General features: G+C 64.9%; 1 protein-coding gene across 5 annotated transcripts in view; it reads left to right on the forward strand.

Moving 5' to 3' along the window:
* The first annotated feature begins 277 nt into the window (after nt 1-277).
* The window catches only part of BRSK2 (BR serine/threonine kinase 2), a 60636-nt gene continuing 40078 nt past the window's right edge, over nt 278-20835 (forward strand). For all 5 annotated transcript variants that reach the window (XM_088017902.1, XM_028094256.1, XM_028094257.1 and 2 more), the window contains exon 1: nt 278-371. In XM_088017902.1, the coding sequence (XP_087874028.1) occupies nt 278-371 (94 nt within the window). The remainder of the gene's footprint in view (nt 372-20835) is intronic.

The following is a 20835-nucleotide window of genomic DNA, read 5'->3' on the forward strand; positions in this document are numbered from 1 at the left end:
CGGCGGCGGCGGAAGCCTGGTGCCCCCGCCCGCCCGGTCCTCTCTGAGAGCCGAGGCAGCGCCGCCGGCCGGGCCGCAGCGGAGCCGGGCGCGGGGGGCGGCGGCGCGGGGAGGCGCGGGGGGCGCGGAGCGAGCGCGGCCCGCCCGGGCGCCGCCGACCCGGCCCAGCGCACGGACGGACGGACGGACGCGGACGGACGCGGCCCCTCCCTGCCGCCGCCGCCCGCCCGCCCGCCCGCCCGGGGCTCCCACCTCGCCGGCGCCGGGCCCGGGAGCGATGACATCGACGGGGAAGGACGGCGGCGGGGCGCAGCACGCGCAGTATGTGGGGCCCTACCGGCTGGAGAAGACGCTGGGCAAGGGGCAGACAGGTGCGTGCGGGGCCGGGGCGCCGGGGGGCCCGCCGGCCGGGACTTTCGAGAAGACCCGGGGTCCGGGGGGAGCGGGAGCACCGAGGGTACCTGGGACAACGGGGGTAGGGAACCAGGGACACAGGAGGGGGGCGGTAGAGGACCGGGGACGTCGATGGAGAACGGGGGCTGGAGGGACCGGGGCGCCGGGGGACAGGGGGTTTCGGGGAGACCAGGGGTCCGTGGGGACCGGGGGCACCGAGGGGGCCCGGGGACACGTGTGTGTGGGGGGGAACCAGGGGACCGGGGACATCGAAGAGGATGGGGACATGGATGGGGCCCGGGCGCCGGGAAGGACCAGGGGCGCAGGGGCGCACAGGCCCGCCGCCGGGGAGGCCGTGCTGACTGCGCGCCGAGCGGTGGCGGGGGGGTGGGGGAAGGCCCGGAAGGAGGTCGTCCCGAGCCGGGAGCTGTAGGCCCGGCCCGCGGCTCCGGCCGGCGGCCGCGAACAATGGGCAGCTGGGCGCCGGGTCCCGCCGCGGAGCCCGCAGGCCGTGCGGCTGCTGTCGGCCGGGCGCGGCCCAAGGACACGCGGCGCTGACGGGGGCGCATGGGCCGGGCCGGGCCGGGCCAGCGCCCCTCGGCTCCGGCTGCAGGTGCGCGGCCCCGGCCGCATTGTGCGCCGGAGCGACCGGGCCCATTGTGCCGCGGGAGGAGGGGGCCGAGCGGGCGCCCATCTGCCGTCTGCCGCGGCCCTGCTAATAGGCGTGCTGCCCGAGCAGCTGCGCCCCGGGCCGCGCGCCCCCGGCCGCGACCCCCAACTCCCGGCGGCGGCGGGCAGGCAGGCGGGCAGGGAGGTGGCCCTATGCATCCTGCGGGCCGACCAGGCCACCTTGGCCAGGCTCGGGCCTTCCTCCACGGTGAGAGTGGGAGAGTACCGAGGCGACTCGGAGGGCTGGACAGCGCCTGGCACTCCTAGCCGCTGTTTGGAATGCCTGCGACAGGGCACTGCCCCAGGGGAGGGACAGGGAGGCTGGTACTGGGCCCTATTCGGGATCCCAGGCCATAGATTGCAAAACCCTGGCCTGTGGGAGGAGGGAGCTCCTTGGCTGGTCCTGGCTGTCTTTCTGGTGATGAGGCTAGGTCCCAGCCTAGCAGGCATCCCCTCATCCAGCTGGCCAGGCGTTCACAGAGTGGCTTTGTGGGAGGCCAGGCTCAGCCATTTTCTTTCTTCTCCCAGGATGGGCCTTCTTGGCAGCCCAGAGGTCCAGTTGGCACTGACTGCTTCTCCCTGTCTCTCTGGGAAGTTCCTTAGACCTGGGGCCGGCAGGGGAGAGGAGGAAGGGAGGAGGAGGGTGCAGCAGTGCTGGCCCCACCTCGCTGGTGCGGGGGGGGGGGGGGGGGGCCCAGGAGGGAGCTGCTCTGGCCAGGGAGGCCGCAGGCCCTTCCCAAGCCTCCGTTGGTGGCACAGAGGTGGAGCTAGGAGGTGGTGTTAGGGAGGAAAGTGGGCCAGGCCCTGGGCTCTCCAGGGAGGGCAGTGGCTGTGATGTAACTAAGGCAAAGCGCCTAGGAAGGGACCTGGCAGGGGGCGGGGGGAGCTGCCCCTCTCCCACTCTGGGTGCCAACTGCTGAGGCCCCGAGGGGCCCCTGGCAGCAGGGCAGCGCTGTTGGGAGTGGGGGTGGTGTGGCCCGGGGTTCAAGGAGGAGGTGGCAGACTGCCGGTGTTCATCTGAGTTCAAAATACGCATGTTTCCTACAAGGAACAACTGTAGTTGGTGAAATCCTCAGTGGGGGAGGGACCTGGGGCAGCAGAATGTGGGAAGCAGTGAAATAATCTAATTATCGTACCAATAAAATGTGATTATAAGGAAGCATCGTCGTGTGAGTGGTGACAGCAATGAATTATACGTGCGCCGTGCTCGCCCGTCTCCATGGCAGGGGCTGGTCTCCTTACTCTTCATCGAGTTATCCTGTTGTACAGTTAATTACAGGAGGTTTCCACTGTAATTAACAGTAATGAATACAAAAGGCTATGCTGCGCGTGTGTGTCAACAACACGTTGCCATGTGATGTTTAGAAGCAGCTCCAAGTGGCACACAAAGCTAGCAGCCTTCCTCCTCGGGTCCCTCTCCCCTTTGAGGGGAGTCGGCGTTTGGTCTAGCTGAGGCCCCCTCCCTGGGGGGGGGGGGCGTCTGTCCATCCCGTGTTCCTTCTGGCTTCACCGAACACCTGCATCCCAGGAGGGCTTTGGGGGAGGCTCTCCTCTTGGTGCTGTCTCTCTGTCCCTTCTGTTGAAGGGTCATCTGGAGTTTGGTGGACGTGGGGCCTTGGGGTGTGGGTGCACCGGGCCTGCTGGCGGGTCTTCGGCGTCAAATGCCAAGAGAGTTGCAGTTTCCCAAGCCTGTTCTTTAGCTCTGGGGATAAACGTCTGACCTTATCTGGGGCTAGGCTTTCTGCCAGCAGACCTCAGTGGAAGAATGAACGACTGTAGTTCCAAGTGCTGCCTCCCTCCCTGGACGACAGCATGCCTGGGTCCTCCCTGCTCTTCCCTTGAGCTCTGCCCAAGTCCTGCAAAGGGGAAGCTGCGGTCAGGGAGGGAGTCAGCTGGGCGACCGCTGGGCCTCTCAGCCCGGCAGGTCCCGAGCCAGGGCCCCTTGGCAGGTGGGCCTGCTGCTCTGCCCCAAGATGCGGACTTCCAGAATAAGAGGCCGGGTGGGGGGCCGCTGCCCAGTGTGGAGTGCAGGTGTGGGCGGGGCTGCCCCCTCCACCCAGCCGGACGCCCCTCTGGTGGCAAGAATGGTCCAGCTTACACTGTTTATTGCATCTTTTCAGTGGCCAGAGTTCTTGTGTGGTGTTGGGCTCAGCACGCGGGTTCTGTCACTCACGTTGGTGTTAGGCCGCCTCTCCCGGGCTGGTGTGGCTGTGGTTTCGAGGGCATCTCCGCACAGCTGTCCTTAACGTCCTGGGGTCACCTGTATCGGCAGCCCCAGGGAGGCCTCTGTCCCACGCGGTGTCATGTTTTCTGGTGGGGGGATGGGTCTTTAGGTTCTGCTGGGGGACAGGTGTCACTGCCAAGGCTGTCTGTCCGGTCCCTGATGCAGGAAAGGCTTCTTCGCTGGAGGGCAGGGGGCACCTGCACAGGGTGCAGGTGGGTCCCAAGCAGGTCCAGGCGGGCTTGTTGTGGCCACCGGGTGGCCTTCTGGCCTGTATCACTCTGGCCCCTTCAGGACGTGGAGCAGGGCAGCAGATGTGCCTGGGGCTCCGCTCCCAGAAGCCCGAGGACAGCAGGCTCTGCGTGCTGTTTCCAGAGCTGGGTCCACAGGAAGATGTGGAGCTCTCGGAAACCCTTTGTCTGTGGGTGGGAACTGAGGAGGAGGTGGCTGGGGCAGGGCTGTCAGATGAAGGGTCAGTCCAGCTCATGAGAGACGGTGGGGCTGTGGGGGCCGCCCCGCAGCTCACCCGGCTGGGCTTCCCGACTCTAGTGGGTGGGCCAGGGAGGAGCCGGGACTGCCACACCGAGGGAGCTGGGGTGTCCCCTTCAGGTCCTTGAGGGGCCTTTCGGAGAATTCGTGTGGGGTGTTGGAGTCAGGCAGGCTGGAGAGGAGTCCTGAGGTGGGGGAAGCCAGCAGGTGAGGGAGGGGGAGACAGGTAGACCCGCAGGTGCTCCGTGGCCCAGAGCTGGAGCAGATGGGGGAGCAGAGGCAGGAGTGGGAGGGGAGGTGCCTGGGGCATGGAGGATGTGTTTGGTTTTAGAAAGTTGAGCAGAAGGCAGTTTGAGAACCAGTGAGAGGCTGCAGGGTGTGGACCCTGGAGATGGTGGGGGTGGGGGACTGGCTGGAGTTGGCCCTGGGGTGCCGTTGGGGGCTGAGGCCCAGAGAAGGGGTGCGGCCTGAGCAAAATGAAGGGAGACCGGGCGGGGGTTCAGGTGGGCCTCTGCTGGCCATGTGTGGACTACCTACTGTGTCTGAGGGTCTCTCCCCACCCCGTGCGCCTCCGCCCTCGGTGCTGCAGGCATGCCTCTGTCTGTCTAACCCGCCTACCAGCCAGGAAGCAGGCTCAGAACCGAGTGCTCTGCTCAAGGGCAGCAGCTCCTTGGGGATGGAGGGAAAGCCCAGCCTGCTCATGGCACAGGCTCGGTTGAAAAGTTCAAAGTAGCAGGACCCTATTCTCAAATAGTTGTGGTCAGAGCTCCAGGGCATGTAGGGAGCCCCCCACGCCTGTCTCCCTTGCCCCCCTGGAGCTGTATGCAAGGCCTGTGTCCCACCAGCGTTCAAGCGGGACAGACCCCACCCTAGTCCCCCTCCCATGGTGCAGGCTCTCCCCCGGAAGCCCCCGGCTTGGGCTGAGAGCTCTCCCTGGGTGGGCTGTCCCTGCTGATGGAGGGCAGCTCAGCTTGGAGGTTTCTGGGGTCACGCCTTGAAGGACGGGCCGTTTCCCAAAGGTAAAGATGGGAGGGTCCTGGAGGTGGCCCAAGGCCTAGGACCCTGGTCTCAAAGTGCCCCCTGCCCGCTACGGTCAGCTACAGCTCCGAGCGCTTCCACAGTGGCGACGGTGACAGCTCTCTGGGGACCGGGGAGCCATGTGTATCTGGAAGGACCTGCCAGGTGGAGGGCACAGCCTGGGCAGCAGTGCAAAGGGGAAACCAGGTGCTGCTGGGCTCAGCTCTAACCACGGGGTTCCCACAGGACGCCCCCACCCAGGGCTCCCAGTGTGATGTAGGAAGAGCATGTCCTGCACCCAGATGCCCAGTTGTCTCTCGAGCTGTCTGGGAACCGGGTGCTCCCGGCTGCAAGTGCAGAGGCAGGGCCAGAGCGGATCCTCACAGAAGGCTCGAGGGGTGACAGCCACCCAGGACTGTGTTTGGGGGAGAGGAGCATCGAGGTGAGGGGCTCCAGGTCCTGCCCCATACCTCGCCTGCCTGAGGGTGGCCAGGGGCAACCTGATCCTTTCTGTGGCTGACAGGCTTGGCCACGTCTGGCGAAGCATGTGGGATGGGGGCCTCCAGGGCTGGCTCCCTGGGCTCCCCTGCCCCTCCCCGAGCAGCCACCTGAAGGACTGTGTGGGGCCGGCAAGCGGGTTGCCGCAGAAAGCCGGCCTGGCTTGGGCCCCAGGCAGGGGCACATGTCTCTGGCTGATGGGAGTCCTGATTTCCGTGGGTGTTTGTGGGGTGATCTCTGGGCCTGAATACACACCATCCGCGTCCTCTCTGCCTGGACATCAGCTCTGCCCGGTGCTTGGCACCTTCAGTGTGTCGGAAGCAGCCAGGTCTTCCCAGGCCAGAGGCTGGATGCTGAGCCTGGTGCCTTGGCCGGGCTGCCTGTGTGTGCAGATGCTGGGCAGGGGGGGGTCTGTGACTGCTGTGGGCCAGGAGCAGTTACGGCACCTTCGTGGTGGCCTGGTGCTCTGGTTTGGAGAACACCTGTGTCTTCAAGGCCACGGGGCTCAGAACTGGCTTTTAGGTGGCCGTGCTGGGCTGACTGCTGTGGCGACCCTGCCTTGGCCCCCTGGGGCGTGGCTGCGCCTGGAGCTCCCCAGGCCCCAGAGCCCCTCCTGCCTTGCTTGCCTCTGGTGGATGGCGTCCCTGTGGCCTGGGAGTCCTCGTGCCCTCTGGGGGCCCATTGCCACACGGCAAGTGTGGGGGCCGCACACTTTTGTTGTGAGAGGCGCCTTGCTGCCTGCCTGTGGCCCCGCGTGCTCCCCATGTTAGCATGTCCCTCCGGGCCTGCAGGGTGGGGCCCATAGGCCTTTGTGGCCGCCTCGGAGCTTAATGGGGTGGCTCTGTGCCGGAGGCCCAGGCCGGGGGCAGGCTGGACTCTGGCGCTCAGTGGTTGATGGACTTGGAGCCTCAGCCCCTCGCCCCCAGAGCAGGTTTCCTGTGGCTTCCGTGAGGCTCGTGCCGGGAATCATGTCGGAGGGGGTGCACATCTGTGGTGGGCCGGAGGACAGAGGGTCCACAGCTGTCGGGTCGCATCTGGGGTCTCAGAGGACAGGAGGGGCCCCTGGGCTCCCTAGGACCTTGCAGGAAGTCCTGTCAGACGTGGGCAGAGCTGGTGTCTCCTGACGGTTGCCCTGATGGAGCCCTTCCTGGTGCCGGGCCAGGTCAGCCCCAGGCCTGGGGTGAGCCTGCATGAGCCCGGCCAGGGGTGGCCAGGCCGTCTGCAGGCTGCCCGAGGCCTTGCCCCAGTAGTGTCGGCTGGCTCACAGGGCTGCCCCGGGCCAGCTGCCTCGGACACTGGACAGGAGGGAGGCTGGGCTGGGCCCGAGGCTGTGGGCACAAAGCGGGGATTGTGTTGGGCCCCACCCCGAGAGGTGGCCCGGGCCTTGTTCCTCAGCCTCTGAGGGCCAGTGTTCCGGAGCCAGGCAGCAGCCCCCCCAGCCCGCAGCACTGTGCTCCCGAAGGCCCTGCGGCTTTTGAGAACAGTGCTTCTCTTCCGGCCGGTCTCCCCGCTGTGCCCTGTGGCAGCGATGCCCCGGGCGGATTTCGAGGGGACACGGAGGTAGAGAGCACCACGTGAGATCCTGGGGACACACACCCTGGCGGGGGGTCAGCTTGTGAGGACAGAGCCGCTCCCCCCATGCTTGCCACATCCTTGTCCACGCAAGGGATGGGGCTGACCCCACGTGAGCCTGGCCACGGGGCGCAGAAGATTCCCAGGGCCTTATGGTTCTGGGCTGGGGACTGGTGGAGGGGCTGAGGGTCCCTGGGACTAGGGGCTCAGCAGCCTGCCATTGGTGATGGAGGCACCCCACCACTACTGCCCACTCTGGGCTCAGGCAGGGCCCAAGGGTGTGCCCTGCAGGGCATGGCTGGCCTCTCTGGCCCCAGGGCAGAGGTGGGAGGGCAGCCTAAACAGTGCTTATGTGGCTGAGTGACGTGTGGCGCAGCAGGCACCGGGGACACGTCAGGCCGCGGGGCCGTGGGCTGTCTGTGGGGGTGGTGGGAGGCTGCCTGGCCAGGAATGTGGCATCTGTGAGGGGTGGTTTGGCCCGGGTACCTACTGGGTAACTACTGACTTGGGCCAAAGGTCAGAGTGGAAGGAGACTGAGGAGGCAGCGCCTGGTGGCCCTATATCCTGGGGGTGGCCGCTTGGGAATCTGATGGGGCCCCCCTCCATGGCCAGTGTCAGCGTGGCTGCAGGCTGGGAGGCCAGAGCAGAAGTGACGCTGGGGAGTGGCTGCCTGGGCTGGCCTGGCCTGGCTGAGAGCTCACCTGAGCCCTGGCTGCCTGCTTCCCTGGGTAGGGGGCCTCCTACGGGGGCCATGCCGAGGTGGGAAAGGTGATGGGCAGAGGTGGCCACTGGGCGAGCCAGGGCTAGAGTGGGGAGGCAGCCCTGAGGCAGGGTAGCTTAACTCCCCTAGTTCTGTCTGAGACATGGGGGCCCTCACATGTCCAGCTTCCTGGGGTGGTGCCACTGACCTCAAGCTGGACGCCAGGGCACGGGTGGGCAGGGGCAGTCAGGAGCCCAGGTCTGCAGAGGCCAGGTGAAGCCCCTTCCCCAGGGTGGGGAGCCAAGGGCCTGGGTGTAGCCTGGGGGCCCTCACTGGGCAGCTTTCCTGCTGGGTATGGGCAGCACCAAGGAATGAGCCCCTGATGCCTGTGGGGAGAGGCACCCTGGAACTTTCCAGCCTCTTTGCTCTTCAGGGAGGGAGGTTCAGTGTGCCGGGGGAGCTCCAGGTCCCCTGGGACCATTGAGATGTGTGCGGTCAGCTGGCCCATAGGCATGACCCTGAGGATCCTGCCTTGTCCCCCCCTCCCGCATCCACTCCTGGCATATGGTGTGCAGTAGCCTGGAAGGGGCCGGGCCTGCCGCCCCCCCACAGGAGCCAGCTGGAAGGTGCGGGTGTTGTGACTGTCCAGGGTCTCCAGGGTCGGCCTCTGTACAGAGCCCCCAGAGGCAGCCCCCCCGCCCCGGGCGGTCAGTGAAGAGCTCAGATTGTGGGTAGTCTGTGTGACCCCTTGGAGAGTCTCAGGTTCCTACCTCAGTTTCTCGGTTCTCCTCGCGTGTGGTGCTGGGTGGGGGGACGCAGTGAGCTTAGGGCTTGGCAGGGGGCCCAACGTGGTGGCTACACCCAGTGTCCCCCTAGGGCTGGCCATGGTGCCTGAGGGGAGCCCCTGGCCGGGGCAGGGGACTGCAGGGAGAAACAGGCAACAACGAGCGTTGTTGCATTTGCTCCTCCCCTTGGGGGGGTGCGGTGTTCTCACAGTTCTCAGTTTGGGGGTGAGTGGGTGGGGATTGTTGCAAGGCCTGGCTGGGCCAGCTGTGCTGGGCTGTGGGGCTGGGGAGCAGGAGGGCACAGTCTTGGGGCCTCGGAGTGGTGGCTGCCTCACCCCGAAGGCTCTGGGCTGGTGAGGGGCTCGAACTGTCCCTTCCCTCTGCCACACAGTGCCATGCGGTGCCACGTTGCCCTGGGACACTGCCCTGCTCCGTGTCCTGCTGCTGGCCCGCCAGCAGCTTCCTCTGTCCTGGGGCCCACCTGGGATGGGGCCCTGCACTGGCTCCTGGGACTGCAGCTGGGGCTCTCGTGGGAACGGCTTCTTGTCTGCGTCTGCACAGGGGCATTTTCAGACACAGAAGACCCCGAAAGCCCACCCCAGCCTCGGCAACAGGAGGCCGATTTTGCCCCCCACCCCAAGCATTATTTGGAGGCAAGTCCCAGACATAGTTTAAATATTTTGGTGTGTGTGTCTGACAGAGATTCTAGAAAAGCACAGTACCAGATCACCCTGTGAAGTTAGCACCGATTCCCCAAACTGGCAGGAGTCCAGCCTGATGCTAGATTTTTCACCTGAAGTGGCTGTTCCCTTGAGGCCAGTGGGGCCCGGGGCTAGGGGCTGCTGCCAGGAGTCCTCAAGCTGAGTGTCACCCCAAGGCCTGGGACCATGAAGGTCTGCATTCCTGTGCTCCCCAGGGATGCTGCTGCAGGTGGGGACCCCACTGGGGGAGAGCACGATGTGCGGCTGTGTCCTATCCTGGTGTGGTGAGAACAGTGTGGCGGAGGTGTGGGCTGCATTCTCCAGTCCACGGATCCTCCGTGCTGGGTGCCAGGTATGGGATGCAGCAGAAGGCGGGCTCAGCGCTGCCTGGGGGCCACGGGTCTGCCCTGTCCCGAAGCATCACTGCCCGTTGTGCACACAGAGGGACAGGCCCAGTGGGGCTGCTACACATGCAGGAGTGGGTGTCATGCAGGGTCATGCAGGGTGGGGCCAGCCTCCCCAGCCCCCTGCGGCCGTAGCAGAGTGGAAGAGGGAGGCCCCCTCTGCGTGTGGGCCCCACCGCCCCTCCTCGCCTCCTGCCGGTCCTCGCGTCCACGTCAGCCTCACCCTCCTGGCTGTGCTGGTCCTCTCCTTGAGTGCCGGTGGGAGCACTCACTGCCTTGGGCACGCTGGAGGGGCACGCAGACAGCCGTGTGTGGGGTGGCCGGAGCTCAGGCTGGGTGGCCGAGGCACACACACACCCCGGGCCCACGTGGCAGCTCCGTCGTCCCGGAGCTGCTCGGCCAGCACACCTGGCCTCTGCCTTCCGCATGTGACTTCACGGAGGAGCGGCTGATGCCTGCTTTCCCCTGTGGTGTCTGTGTTCTTGGGCTTCCTGCCTGGTGCGAGGCCTGCTTGAGGCAGCCCTGCGGTCGGGGCTCACACTCTCCATGCAGATGCATTCCCCAAATATGCGTGCATGTCCTGCTGAGCCATCTGACCAGGATCGTGGTCACCTGAAAGAATCTCCCTCTTTAAGCACAGGACAAAGCTGCCAGCTAGCAGCAGGACATGGAGCAGGGCAGTGTACCGGGGCAGCGTGGCACCGCATGGCACCGTGTGGCAGAGGGAAGGGACAGTTCGAGCTCCTCGCCAGCCCAGGGCTTTCGGGGTGTGAGGCAGCCACCACTCCGAGGCCCCTAGCAGGCTCCCTAGGAGCTCTGTCCCTGGAGCATGGCGTAACAGCCGGCAGGGCTGTCAGAAGCTGGAATGGGGGTGGCTGGGGGTGGGAAGACAACCTGGGATCCCTGCACTCTGCCCGGGAGTACCCCTCACTGGTCCCTGCCAGCCCCCCCTTACCTTGTCCCCCCTCTCCGAGTCTCCATGGGGAGCAGCCGCAAGCCCTCAGGTCGTGCCACCCTCCTGGGTGGGGGGGCTTGCTGGCCACACTCTGACTCTGGGGTCTTCAGGACTGAGAGAAAACTGCCCTGTGTGGGGTCTTGGTTGTGGAGGGGGCCCCTGGGGCTGGTCTCTGTCCCTGGCTAGGCCGACCTGCGTGGGGAGCTGTCCAGCAGGGCTGTGCTGAAGTCTGCAGCTTCCGCGCCCGGTGAGCCAGGCTGCGGCTAGCCACACGTCCTCAGACCTCTGCTGCTGGGGGAAGGGCCAGATGTCTGGCAGGCTCCTGCATCCAGGCCCTGCTGTGGGACAGCTTCTGTGCTGATGTGGGGCAGGAGGTGGAAGCCACCGGGCTGCTAGACATGCTTAGTGGCAGCTCCCAGGGGGGACCCCAGCCCCCGGTCCCCCCTCTCCCTGCAGAAGTTGCTGGTGGCCAGGTCTCCTGGGGCTGCCACTGACTCTCTGGGGACAAGGGGAGGGCCAAGGCCCCAGAGAGTCATGACCATGATTGCCGCCTGTCCTCCAAGGCTGTGGGGGCACGAGGGAGCCCTTCCTGACTCTGGGGTTGATTTGAGGTGACTTCCCAGGGCAGCCCCTGGTCCCCCTCTGATATTTGCCTCGTATCTCCAGTGGCAGGAACCTTCCTGTCAGGTCCCTTGGGGATGTGTTGTGGGGGCTGCGAGGGCACAGAGCCATCTGGGGGACTTGACCGGTCGCCTGGCCCAGTGCCCTGGAGGCTGTGGGTGGCTTGCATCATCGGGACTCCTTGGGGAGGAAGGCTGGTCCCCACTGGCCGGTTGTTGCCCCTGTGGCCACCCTCTGGGCCCCCTTGTTTCAGGGGTCTTGTGGCCTGAGGGTGGATGATGTGCAGGAGTTTCTGCAGGACACTGAGCCATCGGTGGATACCCTTGGGGGGGCCGAAGGGGCTAGGCTGTGGGTCTGAGGTATGCCTGTTCAAGCCCCTCACCTGAGGGGACAGAGATGTGGGGGTATGTCCCTGTCTCCCTGGCCTGTGGTGCTCCCTGCACAGTCTGCTCCTGCCGCCCCCTCCTCAGGGCTGGGAACTGGGGGGGGTGGGTATGGTGTAGAATTCAGGAAGCCAAGCTCCCGGCCCAAGACCACCATCCTGGGCTAGCAGGGGGTGGGCGTGGGTATCTTCCACGGAAGGTTGAGAATGAGGCAGAAAAGGGAGTGTTTCCTGTTGTTGGAAGGATGCTGGGCTTGGTGGATAGCGGGGGGTTGATTCTGGCTTATCTCTAAAGAGGCGGAGGGCTTGTCTCAGATTGGAGGTTTGCTGACTCTAAACCCCCAAATCCCAAGGGATTTATAACTAATCATAAAGTGGCACAGATAGAACATCCTCCAGCAGATGCACGGAGTGACAGAGGGCATCTGCACACGTGGGCTCTGTTGTTCTGGCTGGCACAAGAGATGTATGGGGGCTTGGTGGGGGCTGGAGGGGAACCCCTAGGTGGCACCGGTGGCCCAGGGTCTTCAAGGGTGCCCCTGTCAGATTCACTTCTGGTTTTGCTGCTGGCTGGGGGAGGGCTGCGGTGTGCATTGCCCTCTGAGTCCCCAGAGGGCTGCTGTCCTGGGCGCTGCCCTGTGGAGGAGGGGACAGGCCAGCCCCCCGGTCCCTCTGCCTGTGGGGTGCTCAGACCCATGTTCCACAGCTTGCCTTTGGGGTCAGCTAGCCATGGGGCCTCTGACTCTGGGTCTCTGCATCACACCACCCCCTCCATACCATCCTGCCCTGGTGTCTGCAGGAGTGGGGTATGGAGCCCAGTTGGGTCACTTGGGGGTCAGTCACAGTTGTCCCTACATCCAGAGACCCAGAAGGGTGGCCACTCCCCACCCCAGGCCGTGCCATCCTCGGTCCGTAGATCATTATGGGGGTCACCTCGTTGTCGGGCTGATGCTGCTGATGCCCCTGTTGGGAGCCAGCCTGGGGGTGGGTTGCGGATGACCAGCAGGGGGATTGGACTGAAGGCCACATCCAGGGGAAAGCTGGGGAACAAGCCTGAGCCGGTTAGCCCTGTGGTCTCACTTACTGCTCCTTCTGTCCAGGTGTCTGCAGCATCCTGAGTCCACCCAGCGGGCGGCCTGTAGGTGACAGTCCCAAGTGACAGTCCCTGCCACACCCCTGGTGGCCCCCAGTGGCTCCAGCAAGGTCCCGCCCATCTGCCTCTGCCCAGGACTTCAACGTGGGGCAGTGGGTCACTCTACCGAGGGACATCCTTATCCTTAGCATCTGTGTGGCTGGCCCTTTAGGAGGTCTGGAAGAGCCCCGTGGGGAAGCCAGGCCCCCTGAGAGGGGCTGGCAGCTGTGGGCATGATCCCCAGGCCCCGTCTGGTCAGCTCTACACGTCCATGCTGGACCTCAGGAGCTCGCTGCTGTGGGGCATCCTGCTGTACCTGGGGGGCTGCAGACCAGCCCCCACTACCATGGAGGCGCTTCTTCTCTTAGATGACAAGGGCTCTCTGCCCTGGTGACCCAGCAACCCCCAGAAACAGCATGGGCATGTGGGGCGGGGGGTGGGCATCAGCTCTAAGCAGGCGCAGGGCAGGTGGGGGCCAGGCCCATCCGCGGGTCAGCAGAGACAGAGCCTGGGAGCCCCATGCTGGCAGGGTGATGTCGGCTTCTCTGGCGTGGCCTCAGGATAGGTGGCCTGCATTTGGGTACGGGCCTTCCTAACCTGGCCCCGTGTCCAGTGGGCCTGCACTGAGACTGGCCTGCAGAGGGCACGTGTCTGTGTATTAGCACCTTGCCTGCTCCGGGCCCTGGGCAGTGGGTGCTGGTGGGGGTAGGGGCGGCTTGTGGGACAGGGCGTGGCTCAGGATTCAGGGCATCGGGGGTCAGGAGGTCAGGGCAGTGGTCCAGGGAGCAGCAGGCCTGAGGTTGTGTGTTGGCGGATGTTGGGCACATCGGGGGAGAGGTTGCTCTTTTTCTGGGACCTTGTGCCCATTCTTGCCTTCTGGGTGGCCGAGCCCATCACCCGAGGGCCAGCGCTGAGAGAAGAGGTGGTAGAGGTAGACATCCCACTCCGGCTCCGTGACTGTGGACAGCTCTGGGCAGGTGGGCCTTGGGGACCCATGCAGGTGTTTGGGAGGATGAGAGTGACACATATGGGCAGGCGGGTCTTTGTCTCTCTTCTCTCTCTCTCCATCCTTTGGAGCAAGCTGCCCACTGCCTGCTAAGCAGATTCTATTATTACCCCACGCCGGAGATTACATCCTCATGGCGCCCTTCCGGGGATGGGCAGGCTCTCCTGGTTCCCAACCCCGGCGGCAGGGGGGCAGGGCAGAGGGCCGCAGGTCTGTTCTCCCGCTTCTGCTGGTATTGAAGGCAGGGGGTGAGGCCAGCCGTCTGTCTGGGGAGCACATCCCTCCGAGGGACCCGAGCACGTCTGGGTTTGCCCCCGCAGAGGTAGCTCCCTTGGCAGAGGGGCTAAGAAGTACCCTGGACCTCTGTGCCTCACCCAAGCCCAGTGCCAGGCTCCCTGGGCAGCCTTGGCCAGGTGGCAAGCAACCCACTCATTGCCCCCCCCCCCAGCCCTGGTGCCTTGGCATCTGTGTCATGTGGGGCACCGGCCAGGGTCCCTGAGCCCAGCCACCCTGCCCCAGCACCTGCCTCAGCCCTTAGCTCCCCTGGGTCAGGTGCTCCTCAGTCGGAGTATCTGTGCCTTCGTATGGAGTGGGGCCCCAGGGCCTGCCCCCAGCCAGCACCCAGCAGGTCCTGGGCACTAGACTTCCTATCCTGGCCTCCTTTGCTAGGTAGAGCTACCCTGTTCTGCCCGGGACCCCTGAGCCAGGACCGGTCTCTCAGGGAGGAGTCTAGGAAGAGGGCCTGAATCAGTGTGCCCCTACCCCATAAGCAGGGAGGGGGCACAAGCTTGCGGGCCCCTGGCGGGGGGAGGGACACAAGACCATCCTAATGTTTGGGGAAACCAAGTTAGATAGTTTTTTAAGTGCAGATCAGGTTGTTTTTTGTTGTTGGTTTGCTTGTTTTTAATGCTAAACTCCAAATTGACAGAGTGCAGAGTGGTCCCCGTGGTGTCTGCTCCCCTGCAGAGACAGTTTCTTGGGAAACCCCCAATGACTTGTCCTACTTGGGGGCAGGAGACCTTACTGCCCTTCAGGGGTCCGTCTGCCCTCCCGTTTCGTCCTCTCCAGCCTGCTGGGCTGTGGAAGCCTGTGTGTCTCCAAGGCCGACCCGGGCAGCCCTCGTGGGCATGCTGGGCTAAGGGGCTGCTGGGGGTGCTGGTGGCCGCAGGCGGGGCGGGGCTGTGCCCTCGTCTGCCTGACCACAGGCTGGCTGGCAGATGCAAGGGCCCTCAGTGGCATGTGGCTTCCCTGTGTCCTGTGTCGGGACTGGCGACACAGCCAGGGTGCTCATGGGAGCTGGGAAGCAGGCAGGGATGGAGGGTGCCTGGCCTCTGGCGTCTGCTCACTTGCAGCTTCTGCTTTATCGGGGAGGCCCTGTGGCTTCTAGGAAGTACTGGCACCCCTGGCTCTGTGCCTGAGGGTCCCCCGTGCACACAGGGGCCCCCGTCCACACAGCAGGCGTGTGTGGATTTGGATGGGGTTGTGCCTGGCCCCCACAGGCCATGGGTGTCTGTGTGTGCAGTGACAGGTGGTGGTCCCCTCAGGCTTCCCAGGCTGGGCAATCCTACTGCCGTCCCGGGGGTCTGGTGGGAGGGGCTGGCCGGTGTGGAGACGGTAGAGAGGGAAGGCCTCTGTGCTCGGCTGGGCAGGTAGGCTGAGGTCTGTGTCTGCTGCTGACCCCCTGGGGCCTGGACTGCTGGCTGCTGGCCTCTCCTGGCGACCCCTGATCTTCCCCCCTGCCAGGCACTCGGTCACTGACTCATTTGCTCTGCCGGCTGAACCACTGTGTCCCTCCACACCTCCCTGGGAGGCTGGACAGCTGCTGGCCGCACCGTGGTGTCCACACTGCAGGTGTGACCCTGGCCCCCTGGGGTCTTGCCTCCTTGCACGTGGGGCTCCTTGTGGGCTAGACCCGGTCCCCTTCCCTTCACAGCAGCCCCCAGGCCCTCGCCCTCTGCCGCCTGCTCCCGGCAAGCCCACCCCCTTCCTGAGGACCCTCAGCACCCACCTTCCTGCCTCCAGGCTGTGAGCATTGGCAGGTGACCCCATCATTAGCCCCTAGTCCTGAGGCGTCTGAAAATAGGACACCAGCTTAAGAAAAAAAAAAAACACAATTTACCAGATTGAGTTTCTGAATAGTTACTGGGCTTAATCAAAATATTTCACTGGGCTAATTTTACAGTATTGAATTGAAAAGCCAGTCAGGAGAAATCTCATGGGGTCGTCTGCCGCTGTTGGAACCAGAGACGTGGCTCTCGCTTGCGTGCCCCGCCCATGGCTCCTTCCTCCCAGACTTCCCAGTGCGGAGTGGGTGGAGGTTCTGGGCAGGGGGTGCAGAGAGGGGCATGCAGGGCTGGGGCCAGCTGTCTGCTGTTGCACCACCCAGGGGAGCCCCAGAACTAATGGCTTCACAGCATTCTACCCCCCAGACAAGGCTGTGGGCTCCCTTCGGGCATCCTGCCTCATGCCTGCATGCATTTAGCTGAGCCCCACCTGCCCACAGGGCTGTGGTCAGAGGGGCGTTGGGCCCCAGTTGGGGCCCAGGTGGTGGGCACCTCCTCACTTTCTCCCTGACTCTCCCCCGCAGAGGGCCCCCCGTGGTTCTCAGGTTGGATCTTCAGGGCTCCGAGCGCCTGGGACTCGTGCCCATAGGATGCAGAACTGAGCACACAGTAGGTGGATGCCCCTCAGAGATGCTGGCTGGGCAGGTGGGCCCTGCTGGGTCTGGGGGGAGCCCCAGCCTGGAGGTAGGGACGGTGACGTTCTGCTCTGGATGTCAGCCACGGGTGTGCAGCTGAGGGAGGAGCGGCTGCCCTCCCGTCTGGCTCCAGGGTGAGTGGGCCGTCTGGGGGCTCCTCGTCGCGGGGGAGGGAAGGGAGGCTGGGGTGCCCCATCACATCACACACCCCATGAATCTCAATGCCTCTGTGATTGCCATGGCAGCCACCTAGCGCCAAGCCCGTGACTCTGGGCGAGAGGGGAATCCCCTCCCTCCCCCTCCCGCCCGCCCTACTGGCTGAAGCCTCCCTCCACTCCCCGCCGGTCTGGAGATCTGGGGCAGCCCCCAGCCCCCCTCCCTACCCTCCGGGGAGCTCACAGTGCCCTGCCGGGGCATCCCCTGGTTTCCCCCACGGCCCATGTCCGCAGACCTGGGAGGAGGGACCCAGTTCCTGTGGTCCTGAGCAAGTCCCCGCTTGTGGTGGGATGGAGTCCAGTGTCCCAGACACAACCTGGTGGACGGGTCCCTGGGCAGCAGCCCTCAGAAGGTGGATGCAGTATCATGGGGGGCTTCACACCACAGCCCCAGGCTGGAGGGGGCTCTCGATGCCTGCCCTGTCCTGGCCTTCTGGACCCACCAGGGAGGTGGCCGGTGAATGGAGGGGGTGGGCACTGGGCAGAAAGGGCAGGACCGACCTGGGAGGGCTGGCACCCTCTTTGTTCCTGCGGCCCCTGCAACTCTGCCTTGAGCCCGCCTGACTCCCCCACTCCCAGGCCCTGTGCCTGAGCGTGGAGAGCTGTGGCCGGGCTGGGAATGGTCCTCCAGGAAGTCCTCCAGTGCCCTCCAGGAGGGTCCTGGCTCCCGCCTGCGGAGGCCGGCCTGCAACCCCTGTCTGGGCGTGTTATTCAGGAAACTGCTCGTCTCACCTTCGGCTCTTTTGAACAATGTGGCATCGGTGGGTTTCTCGAGCTGGTCAGAGGGCCATCTTTCCCCAACTCACCTGGTCTTTCCTTTGTGGTCTGGGGGAGCCGGGATGCTCTGAGTCAGTCGGTGGGAGGCTGCCTGAGTGCCTGTGCCCTTGGTGCTTTACTCCACACACCTGGTGATTCCAACAGGGCAGGTGGATCGGCCTCTGGGCTCTCACAGGGGCATGAGGACCCTGGAGGAGGGTGCCTATGGCTGTCTGGTCGTGTGGACGGTTCTCAGGTGGGCGCCTAGGTAGAAACCCACAGTAGCGCTTTTGAGTCTGTGTTGGTTACACCTCCCCGGAGGTGCTGCGAGCAGCCGCAAGGGCAGATGGCTGGAGAGGCAGGTTTTAGGAAGTAACCAGGGTTCAAAAAACAACAAAAAAGAAAAAGCATGAGCTTAGCCTCTGTCCCAGGCTGTGTGTGGCCACCTGAATCTGCTGCTCATGTGCTGGGCACCTCCAGGCAAGTCACCTAACCTGTCTGAGCCTGGGCCTCATTGAGAAATGGGCCCTCGTAGTGTGTGTCTCCCAGAGGCGTGAGAATTCACCACGGTCTCGGGGCCGGGCCTGGATCGGGCTTCTGGTGGCCTGCTGCTGTCTTCTTGTCCTGGCACCTGCCCTGTGCCCTCGGGCCCCCGTAGCCAGCCCGGACAGCAGAGCATGGTGGTTGCTGTCCTTCTGGGAGGTGCCCTTGGCCCACCTGGAGTTTATTTGAGGCAGCAGGTGAAGGCAGAAGTACCCACTGTGTCTGTGTGGCTTGCTCACCTGCCAGGTGCCACCCACGTGGTAGCCAGGACTGTCCGAGCCTCCCCACTGGGGTACACGCGTGCCTCAGGGTGGGCCTGGGTGGGTGGCTGGCATCCTGTGGATGCACTGGGGTTGGGCTTTCCTTGGTAGGGGCACCGCAGGGCAGGTGGGTCAGGGACCCGGCGGGTCAATGGCCATCCCCAGTGCAAGACAGGTCCTGCCCTGGGCGGGCTGTTCCCATGGCAGGGGCTGGGGGGGGGGGGTGTGTGTGTGGCTGGAGTGGCTGGGGGCCCTCACCTGGCCTTTCGTGCAGGAGGAAGCAGCTGTGAGCCGGCTGAGGCCAGGCCTGCTTGCTGCAGGCAGAGAGGCCCGGAGGCCAGTGGGGGCTGCAGGCCCTGGAGCCTGCCCAGCCCAAGGAGCAGGGAAAGCAGGGGTGGGGGGAAAGTGCTTAGTGCCGCCTGCCGTGCCTGCTCTCGTTGCCATGGCAACAGATGGTGGTTTGGCAGGAGAGAGGAGGGGAAGGGCTTTGTATGAGGCTGCTCAGGGTTTGGAGACCAGCTGGGGGTCCTTTGGGGAGGGTGGGAGCTTTGGCTGCCAGGCTGAGCAGGCTCCCCAACCCCGGCCCCCAGAGTGGCCCAACTGCCCCCAAGGGCAAAAGTAAGCCCACGCGGAGCTTCCTTTCCCTGGAGCTCCAGCCTCGTCCCTGCCCACAGTGGGGCCCTCTCCCTCTTTCCTCCTTGCTCCTGGGCCAGAGCCCCCACCTGGACATCCCAAGAGCCTGGGTCAGTGAGCAGGGTTCGGGAGGGTGCTGCACTGAACAGTGGGCATGGCTCTGCCCCAGCCCTGGACTGGCTTCTGACCACAGGGGCTCCTGCCACCCCAGCATGGTCGGGTCTCCAGCAGCCCTGGGGACACACCCTCTCTCCTGGTTGCTGGGAAGGGGAGGCCCAGGCCCCCCGGGGTAATCACCTGGGTCCCCGCAGCCTGCACCCCCAGCTCCTCCTGCACCCACCCGCTCCTCAAAGCCAGGCCGGCTCCTACCGCAGAGGCAACTTCCCACCCTGCGGGCTCAGCCCAGACCGCCTGGTTATTTCCCCGCATGAATGGGAGTCCGTGTGCACATGCGCGTGTGTGAGTGTGAGAGCAAGAAGAGAGTCACCCATGGGGAGGACTCTGCGCTTCCACCGGCACCAGGTGAGGCCCAGCTGTCAGGTTCCCAGGTGGGAATGCATGCACCTGAGCTGAGTCCTTGGGCCTGCCACCACCCACCCCACGGCTGAGCGGGCTGCTGGCCACCTGCCGAGCCTCGGGTCCCCTGGGACCTCGGATCCTCTGGACCCAAGCCAGGCTACTTCCGGGGCAGGCTCTCCAACCCAGTTTGGTATCTGAGGCCCTGTCCTTGCCCCCCACCCCCACTAGCTCCTCCTGCAAACAAGCAGCTCTCAGCCCGGGGCAGGGATGTGGGTGGGGCCTGGGGACCGGAGCTGCCTCTCCCCAGCTCCAGAGACCACTCTGGGGGGTTTATCCCTTGGCCCCTCCTCCTGCCCCCGCCCAGAGGCCCCCCACTGCCCTTGTTAGGAGCTTATGTGCCTTCTGCCCTGTGGCCTTGTTGGGAAGATCCAGGGGCGCCGGGGCTGGTTTCTCTGTGGCATATTACAGCCCTCAGGGCTGAGACAGAAGTCAGGGTCAGAGGGAGCAGGCCGGCACCCCAGGGCCTGTCCTTCAGTTGCTGTGCCTCAGCGCCCTGTGAGCACCCCCGGGGGGCATCTGACCCATCACCAATGCCCCGGCAATGCCCTTCCTGGCAGCCTTCAGCCTGACGCCTCCCAAAGGCTTCCTTGGGAACCCCAAGGGCAGACCCATTCCCCTGGGTCTATGCCTCAGCCCCATCACCCTCTCTCATCAGCCCAGGGGACCCCTCCTCTGCCCCACCTTCTTTTACCTCCCCTGCAGCCCCTGGCAAAGACCACAGGGAGGACCTGGCCCCAGAGCCCAGTGCTGACCCTTGGAGGCTTTTGCAGCAGAGGGTCCAGAAGGCCCAGGCTGCGGGCTGGCTTCTTGATCCTTCCTTAGGAATGACCTGTGTGGTGATGGGAAGCATGTCAGACTTGCCCTGCTCGAGGACATATGTGTGCACGCATGTACTTCTGTGAAGGTGGGGCCTCCAGGCCCATCCCTCACCCCCTCGCCCAGCACTAACCAGAGGGCCGGGGTGGGTGGTGGGCAAAGCAGAGAGGTGGGATGTTGGAGGGGCAGAGCTGGATTGTGTGGTGGGCTTGGCAACCCCCCCAGGCCCAGCCCCTGCTGCTGCCCTCCCCTTTGGGGTAATGAGGGCCTGCCCCCGCACCTCCAGTCTGTGTGGCCTGCATCCCCTCTGGGCACATGGCCTCAGAGCAGACAAGCTGACCTATTCCTGGGAAGGAGAGTGTACCAGGAAAGCTGCCGGTGGGGGCCTCCTGGCTCCTGGCTCTGGGGGAGCTCCCCTGTTCCTCTGCCCACCGCTCCTGTGGGGTCTCTGCCTGCTCCCAAGGCTGGGGTCCTGGGACAGGCCAGCTCCCCATTCCCTCCGGTTGGGGTGTGGTTGGCTGAGGACGTGGGGTGGGGGCACACAGGCCTCTGGGAGGAGGTGGGAAGCCAGAGGAAGACCTTGGGTCAGTCCAGGGAGCAGCTTCCAGTCCCTTTTCCGAGGGGTCATTTTCAGAGTTGGGGCTGCGCCTGCAAGGCTCCCTCCCTTGGAGAAGTTTGGTTAGCGGCAAAGGGGTGGTTGCCGCTCCTGGAGGTGGAGAAGCAAATGGATTTCATAGCTGGTTTGGTAAAATGCTCGCTTCTTTTTTGGTTGGACTTAGTTTGACTGTTT

Source organism: Eumetopias jubatus, unplaced genomic scaffold (genome assembly GCF_037043125.1).
Source record: "Eumetopias jubatus isolate StellerSeaLion01/CBP00866 unplaced genomic scaffold, mEumJub1_p1.0 scaffold_13, whole genome shotgun sequence".
NCBI lineage: Eukaryota > Metazoa > Chordata > Mammalia > Carnivora > Otariidae > Eumetopias > Eumetopias jubatus.